The 8,732-nt window shown below is 43.9% G+C and overlaps 1 protein-coding gene across 1 annotated transcript in view; it reads right to left on the minus strand.

The window, feature by feature from the left end:
- Positions 1–339: 339 nt before the first annotated feature.
- LOC119410440 overlaps positions 340–8,732 on the minus strand; it is an 82,262-nt gene continuing 73,869 nt past the window's right edge. The window contains exons 4-8 of the mRNA XM_037677349.1: positions 5,382–5,517; positions 2,870–3,022; positions 2,709–2,789; positions 2,434–2,588; positions 340–1,135 (exon numbers count right to left, since the gene is read on the minus strand). Coding sequence (XP_037533277.1) covers positions 340–1,135; positions 2,434–2,588; positions 2,709–2,789; positions 2,870–3,022; positions 5,382–5,517 — 1,321 coding nt within the window. The remainder of the gene's footprint in view (positions 1,136–2,433; positions 2,589–2,708; positions 2,790–2,869; positions 3,023–5,381; positions 5,518–8,732) is intronic.

The following is an 8,732-nucleotide window of genomic DNA, read 5'->3' on the forward strand; positions in this document are numbered from 1 at the left end:
TTCTGCTCCTTTTAGCTACTATTCTACTGCTTTTAGCCTCCATTCTGGCTCTTTTTGCTATTGTTCTACTACTTTAAGGCTCCACTCTGATCCTTCTGGCTTCTATTCTTTAACAACACAGTTTCAGCCTCTTCAGAAAACTTTAGCTGAGTATTCAGAGCTCTGCATTCACAATTGTTCTAGTTTCTAATAGCTACTATGACAAATTCAAATGGTTTTAACTTTCTGTCTTTCCTCTTGATCTGTAAAAGTTACAGAATCTTTGAGTCATCAAGTGTGTGATGATTCAAAGGTTGTTAATGGTGTAAAGGTGCAAACCAAACTTACATTTCCGTGCAGTCAAAACTTCCTGGGAGCCTCACAGGCCCCTGTGAACTCTGACCCCATGCTCACGCTGCGAACACGCTGCGGCTCGCTGTGAGACGGCACAGCCGGGAGGGATTTCTTGGTTCCACTGTACAGCGGTTTAGGGATGGTGGGAAGGACCCTGTGGTGACTGATGGCCGGCTGGGAGCTGCAGTGCTCCAGACTGTAGGAGGCCGTGGGGGGGAACAGGGAGGCAGATGGGAGGCAGGAGGTGACAGGAATGGCGGAGACTGATCGAGCTGCAGTATCCCTGGAAGATTGAGGCGGAGGAGGAAGCAGTGACACTGGAGTTGTAGAGGTCTCCCCTTGCCCTGCTTCCTCCTCATTGCTCCTCTCTTCCCCTTCGCTCGACTCCTTCCTCTCACCGGCCAGAGAGTTTCCTCCCTGCCTCCCCTGCTCCTCCTCCCCAAAATGAATATCCAGCAGAGGCGTTTTGGTGCTATTCTCCTCTCTGAAGCTACACACAGTGCTTTGGGTGTCCTGGCCCAGTCCTGAAGGCAGAGACCCCCCTTTACCTATATTACAGCTTTTCTCTTCCTCCTCCTCCTCCTCCTCATCGCTGCTGCATGGTTCAATGCTGGGGGAGGGCCGTAACCTCTGGATTTGAGCTGAGGCACGACGGAGAGCTCCTCCCATGAAGCCAGGTGGGGACGGAGCGGCGTTGAGGAGGCGGTTGAACAGGGCCATGTTGGGATGGCGAGTACCTGCTTCTTCCATGTTCTCAGCGATGTCCTCTAACGGCTGGAAGTGCATCTCCTCCTTTGGGATGCTGCCGACACACGACAAAGATATATTTGTGTCAGTGTTTATGAAGCATTCACACTATTGTGATCCATGTTTCTTGTTCTACAGATTTTGTGCTATTTCAACAAATCATAGATCAAAACGTTCAGCTCGTTCAGGAGAATCCTGCTTTATTTTTGGTGTTGGTGCAGCTTTAGCTTTTTGAAATATTTAGCCTTTTCTGCCAACTTTTTCTCATAGAAAATGAATGGAGCTCATTTTACATCCTTCAAATCTTCAGATCTGTTTATAACCTTTTACTACTTTTTCACATTTTGTTCTGGTTCAGCTTCTTTCAGTTTGCTAGTGCAAATTTAAACTTTTTTCAGCTACTTTGAGCTGTTTTTGAGCTGTTTTGTGCTCCTTTCAGATTCTTTCGGCTAACTACATCATTTTTGTGCTTCTTCTAACTTCTTCCTGCCAGCTTCAGCTTGTTATGCTCCTTTCAGCTTGTTTCTTCAAGTTTCAAGCTTTTCTATTAGTTCAGCTACTATTTAGCTGCTTTATGATAATTTTAGCTTTTTCATCTAATTTCACATTTTTTGCACTCATTTCAACTTTTTTCATCCTTATTCAGCAAAACTGTGCTCTCTCCACTTACTTCTGGTAAATTAAACTTCTTCTGCTTTTTAGCTACTTTTCAGATTTTTTTTGTTGTTGCTAATTTCAGCTTTTTTCAGCCTAATTGGGCAAACGTGTTCTTTCTGCTTTCTTCTGCTAATTTAAGCTTGTTCTATGTTGTCAGCTACCTTTTTGGCATTTTCTAGCTCCCGATAATTTCTTCTACTTTCAGCCTAAAGAACTTCATTCTGATAATTTCAGCTTGTTATGCTCCTTTCAGCTTAATTATGCTAGTTTCAGCTTTTCAGCAATTTCAGCTGTTTTTATGCTATTTTTTTCAGCTAATTCCACATTTTTAGCTCATTTCAGCTCTTTCCACTTAAGCTTCTTTCTGCCTTTCAGCTACTTTTCAGGCATTTTTTGCTAATTTAAGCTTTTTTAAAAACTCATTTCCTAACTTTTGTGCTCATTTCTGCTTATTTAAACCTATTTCAGCAAATATGTGTTACTGCTTTCTTCTGCTAATTTAGGCTTGTTCTTCTGTTTCAGCTACATTTCAGCATGCTTTTCTAGTTAATTTCAGCTGTTTTTCAGCAAGTTCTTCTGCATTAAGCATTCACGCTGCATTTTCACAGGAAATGCTATATCTCTAGTTAAATTTAAGATCAGACTTTTCCTCAGACCTAAAGGAAGGAAACTTTTACTGATGAAACAGAAACTCACGCCATGTCAAAGGTGGAGCCCTGGAAGGAGGGTTTACGGAGGACAAAGAGGGTGGCTGCGGTGTACGGGGGTCTAGGATTAGAGTCGTTCCAGTAACGGTCTCTCTCCATCATTGGCACATCTCCGTACATCTCATCCACCGCCATCATAGACACCTGAAAGTAAAATGTGCAACGGGTGCACACACACACAGATAAAGTCACGTTAAAGACGCTTAAGAAGGTACAAATAACGCACTTCAAAATTAAAATGGTGACGAAACAGCAGTAAAACACCTGGAAGTTTCTGTCAATCAGCCAGTTGGTCTCAAAGTCGTCGTCATCTTCTCCAAACGGGTTGATGAGCTGCTCTGCGACCTTCAGAACAAAAACACACATCTGACCGTTCAGCTCCCATCAAAAGCAGGAAACAAAGTTTGTGGGAGCCTCAGTCTGACCTTCAGCCACCCTGCGTAGAAGAAAAACTGCAGCAGGGTGAAGATGGGAACGTACAGGTCCAGATCATGACCCGGGTAACCCTGACCCGGGTCCAGGAACTGACGACCGATCAGACACACAAGGAAAAAACTGTACACCGCCAACGTTACCACCTGAGGGACAGAAGTTAATCAGGACCTGTTGAGCACTTCCTGTACGTGGAATAAACACTTAATTTTTTGATGATTTAGTTCGTTTGTTAAGTAAAAGTTATTACTGCTCCATAAAAAGGCATTTATTTTCCTGGATAAACTGTTTTCAGCTCATTCCTGCCGGGTGAGGTTTCTTCAGTTCAGTCCCCTACCACCTTGTGCATGTGCATATTTGTCTGTCTATGTACAAACCGGATTCCAAAAAAGTTGGGACACTAAACAAATTGTGAATAAAAACTGAATGCAATGATGTGGAGATGGCAAATGTCAATATTTTATTCGTAATATAACATAGATGACAGATCAAAAGTTTAATTTGAGTAAATGTAACATTCTAAATGAAAAATATGTTGATTCAAAATTTCACATTGTCAACAAATCCCAAAAAAAGTTGGGACAAGTAGCAATAAGTGGCTGGAAAAAGGAAATTGAGCATATAACGAACAGCTGGAAGACCAATTAACACTAATTAGGTCAATTGACAACATGATTGGGTATAAAAAGAGCTTCTCAGAGTGTCAGTGTCTCTCTGAAGCCAAGATGGTAAGAGGATCACCAATTCCACCATTGTTGCGCAGAAAGATAGTGCAGCAATACCAGAATGGTGTTACCCAGCATAAAATAGCAAAGACTTTTAAGTTATCATCATCAACCGTGCATAACATCATCAAAAGATTCAGAGAATCTGGAACAATCGCTGTGCGTAAGGGTCAAGGCCGTAAAACTCTACTGGATGCTCGTGATCTCCGGGCCCTTAAACGTCACTGCACCTCAAACAGGAATGCCACTGTCAAGGAAATAACAGAATGGGCTCAGGAATACTTCCAGAAAGCATTGTCAGTGAACACAATCCACCGTGCCATCCGCCGTTGTCAGCTGAAACTCTACAGTGCAAAGAGGAAGCCATTTCTAAGCAAGCTCCACAAGCTCAGACGTTTGAACTGGGCCAGGGGTCATTTAAAATGGAGTGTGGCAAAATGGAAGACTGTTCTGTGGTCAGATGAGTCACGATTTGAAGTTCTTTATGGAACACTGGGACGCCATGTCATCCGGACCAGAGAGGACAAGGATAGCCCAAGTTGTTATCAACGCTCCGTTCAGAAGCCTGCATCACTGATGGTATGGGGTTGCATGAGCGCTTGTGGCATGGGCAGCTTGCATGTCTGGAAAGGCACCATTAATGCAGAGAACTATGTTCAGGTTCTAGAACAACATATGCTCCCATCTAGACGTCATCTCTTTCAGGGAAGACCCTGCATTTTTCAACACGATAATGCCAGACCACATTCTGCAGCAATCACAACATCATGGCTACGTAGGAGAAGGATCCGGGTACTGAAATGGCCAGCCTGCAGTCCAGATCTTTCACCTATAGAGAACATTTGGCGCATCATAAAGAGGAAGGTGCGACAAAGAAGGCCCAAGACGATTGAACAGTTAGAGGCCTGTATTAGACATGAATGGGAGAGCATTCCTATTTCTAAACTTGAGAAACTGCTCTCCTCTGTCCCCAGACGTCTGTCGAGTGTTGGAAGAAGAAGGGGGGATGCCACACAGTGGTAAAAATGGACTTGTACCAACTTTTTTGGGATTTGTTGACACCATGAAATTTGGAAACAACAGATTTTTCCCTTAAAATGATACATTCTCTGATTAAACTTTTGATCTGTGATTTGTGTTCTATTCTGAATTAAATATTAGATGTTGGCACCTCCATATCATTGCATTCAGTTTTTATTCACAATTTGTTTAGTGTCCCAACTTTTTTGGAATCCGGTTTGTATATACATATATATAAATAATTACTTTTTGTACTACTATTCCTACTTCACGGTTTTTCACTTATCGCGGGTCTTCAAGGTACGGATCCCTCACAATAAATGAGGGACTACTGTACTTTGAGATAAAATTTATTTTGTGAAAAATTTACTCAAAATTCGATCAAAGGTTATAAGGCCCTGCAACTTCCAAGAGGAAATTACAACCCATGCAGATATTTTAACAACTTTTCAAGACTTCCAACATTTTTCAGTCAGGTCATCCAGATGACCTGACTGAAAAATGTTGGATTGTATACCTGGATTATTGAGCATGGACTTTGTTGTTTTCAAGACTTCATTGCAAATGTGGTTCTTAATTTTTTGCCAACAGTCAAAAAGACCAGTGAGACTAAAGATTTAAAATTAAGATTTATGAATTCCTCTGGGATATTTAACAGCACGCTGTCCAAATCATTTATCTCCGAGTGTGTAAGGATGTGAAAAGTCATGCTGGTTTCCAGGTGTCCTACAGTACATCATGTAAATGTGCAGAGGCTCACCCTTGCTCCTCCTATGAATGCAGGTGCATTAGTTGCTTCTGTGTAGCTGTCATAGACGTTAGGATACCGAATCCGTTCATACACTCTGTCTCTGGTCAACACAGGTTCATAGCGTGCATTCAACAAGGCCTGTTCTCTGTAAAATTTCAAAAGATACAGCTGACATTAAGACAAAAACACTGGGGTAAATACATAAAACACAGTCAAACATCAATCAAGTTAAAAATAATATTTTTAAAAATCTCTATGTGTGAATATCGTCTAATTTAAGTGTGACAGGGTGAAAAATTTATGTGCCCATCCATTAAATAAAATGACTGAATCACAAAGGAACTGTGACCTTAAAACCAAGCAAACTTTTAATGAAAACAGCATGAAAATTATTGGCCAAAAAAATTAAATCAAACCTGAAAAATTGAAACAAGTTCAAGCAATGACTACCTTAAAAATGTTACAGCAGGGAAGTTTTGGTTCAAATGGTTCTAAAAACTGTTCAAACCATTACAGAGCATACTACAGCAGTCTTCACTGAAGTCAAGCAAATGGCAGAAAAGTGACATGAAAATGTTGAATCAGGTCATCTGGACAGTTGCTTTTTTTTTTTTTTTTTTGGTTGAAACATTTCGCCCTCCATCCAAAGGGCTACATCAGTCTGAGAAGTCCCAAACAAACTATTTTCTCCACTAAGCAGTACACTCCTGCAGTGGATGGTTTCTGTTGGTTTCTGTTAAAATTTCTGCGATTGAGTTAAACTCAAAGCAGTCTACTCCTCGGATAAATAATGTTAAAATTATTTTTAAATATGAATGTTTTATGAACTTATCTTATATATGAATGTTTCTGTTCAGTGCCCTGAGATGACTTCTGTTGTGACTTGGCACTATATAAATAAACTGAATTGAATTACCAGATGTTTTAGTAGCTATTTGAGATATTTTGAATATCAATGAGATCGGTTTCAAACCAATCACTAGGGAGCATAAGCCAGTGTATCTCTGGTTCTGGTCCAAAGCCCGTGTAAATGGTGAGTGTTTTATCAGGAAGGGCATCCAACGTAAAACAGTTTTGCTCAAACTAATATGAGATTTCATCTAAACGACACCATACTAGATCGGTCGAGGCCCGGGTTAACAATGACAGCCACCGGTGCTGTTGAAACAGGGTGCCGGTGGAAATTGTGTTAATGTTAGTCGAAGACCACGAGGAGGGAAACTTGTCAGGAGACAGAGGGAGAAGAGGAAAGTCAAGAATGTAGGACTGAGGGTTGCAATTCGAAATGTGGGGACAATGACAGGCAAAGGTAGAAAGCTGACTGACATGATGCAGAGAAGAAAGTTGAATGTTTTGTGTGTCCAAGAGACAAAGTGGAAGGACAGCAAGGCTTGAAGAATTGGAGCAGGGTTCAAACAGTTTTATCATGATGTGGATAAAAAGAGAAATGGACTATGGGTCGTCATGAAAGAAGAGTTGGCAAAAAATGTAGTGGAGGTGAAAAGAGTGTCAGATAGGGTGATGTGCCTGAAGGTAGAAGTAGAAGGTCTGATGCTAAATGTTGTCAGTGGTTGTGTTCCACAGGTTAGGCTAGGGTATGTTACTTTATTTATACCCAAGGGTAGATTTGGTTTGCAGTGGTACAAAGCAAAAAACATACATCCATGTGCACACACACCGTAAAAAGTAAGAACACCTAAAATAAACCATTCACAGATAATAGTGCTCAAGGTTCCACAGGTCAAATTCAAAGTGGGTGTGGGTGAGTGGGTGTGGCAAGATGGCGCCAGCGTGTACTGGCAGTCGTCTACCCACCTTGTCAACGTTGTTGCTTATTGCTGTATTGTTTTATATGTTGTGCCAAGATATCTGTGGACTGTTAGTGTATGACCAACAGGTACTTATTGATCTAAATCAACACTTTGAATTTTCCCTAAACAAAAACTCTGTTGGCGAGCGCCTGGTGGCCGGGCTTTTACCAATGGAGCCCAGACGGGTACAGCCCGAAGAGGAGACGTAGGTCCCCCATCCCATGGGCTCACCACCTGTGGGAGGGGCCAAAGGGGTCGGGTGCAATGTGGGATGGGTGGTGGCTGAGGGCGGGGACCCTGGCTGTCTGATCCTGGGCTACAGAAGCTGGCTATTGGGACGTGGAATGTCACCTATCTGGTGCGGAAGGAGCCTGAGCTGCTGTGTGAGGTTGAGAGGTTCCGGCTAGAAATAGTCGGACTCACCTCAACGCATGGCTCTGGCTCTGGAACCAGTTTCCTTGAGAGGGGTTGGACAATTTCCACTCTGGAGTTGCCCCTGGTGAGAGGTGCCGAGCAGGAGTGGGCATACTTGTTGCCTTCCATCTTGGTGCCTGTACATTAGGGCTCACCCCAGTGAATGAAAGGGTAGCCTCCCTCTCCCTACGTGTTGGGGGACGAGTTCTGACTGTTGTTTGTGCTTATGCGCCAAACAGCTGCTCAGATTACCCAACCTTTTTGGAGTCCTTGGAGGGGGTACGGGAGAGTGCGCCTCCTGGGGACTCCCTTGTTTTACCGGAGGACTTCAACGCTCACGTGGGCAATGACAGTGAGACCTGGAGGGCTGTGGTTGGGTGAAACCCCCCCCCCCCCCCCCGATCTGAACCGGAGTGGTGTTCTGTTATTGGACTTCTGTGCTCGTCATGGATTGTCAATAATGAACACCATGTTCAGGCATAAGGGTGTCCATATGTGCTCTTGGCACCAGGACACCCTAGGCCGCAGTTCGATGATCGAATTTGTCGTCGTCTCATCTGATCTGCGGCCAAATGCCTTGGACACTCGGGTGAAGAGAGGGGCGGAGCTGTCCACTGACCGCTACCTGGTGGTGAGTTGGCTCAGATGGTGGGGGAGGATGCCGGTCAGACCTGGCAGATCCAAACGTACTGTGAGGGTCTGCTGGGAACGTCTGGCAGAGTCTCCCGTGAGACAGAGCTTTAACTCCCACCTCCGAGAGAGCTTCAAACACGTTCCAGGGGAGGCGGGGGACATTGAGTCTGAGTGGGCCATGTTCTGCGCCTCTATTATTGAGGCAACTTATCGGAGCTGTGACCACAAAGTTGTCGGTGCCTGTCGCGGCGGTAACACCCTCAAACCCAGTGGTGGACACCAGCGTTGAGGGATGCTGTCAGGCTGAAGGAGTCTTATTCGGCCTTTCTGGCCTGTGGGACCCCAGAAGCAGCTGATGGGTACCGGCAGTCCAAGTAGCATGCGGCTCGGGTGGTCGCTGAGGAAAAACTCAGGCATGGGAGGAGTTCGGCGAGGCCATGGAAAATGACTTCCGTATGGCGGCAAAGCGATTCTGGTCCACCATCAGGCGTCTCGTGCGGGG

Source organism: Nematolebias whitei, chromosome 5 (genome assembly GCF_014905685.2).
Source record: "Nematolebias whitei isolate Nwh7 chromosome 5, NemWhi1, whole genome shotgun sequence".
In the NCBI taxonomy this organism is placed as follows: Eukaryota; Metazoa; Chordata; class Actinopteri; order Cyprinodontiformes; family Rivulidae; genus Nematolebias; species Nematolebias whitei.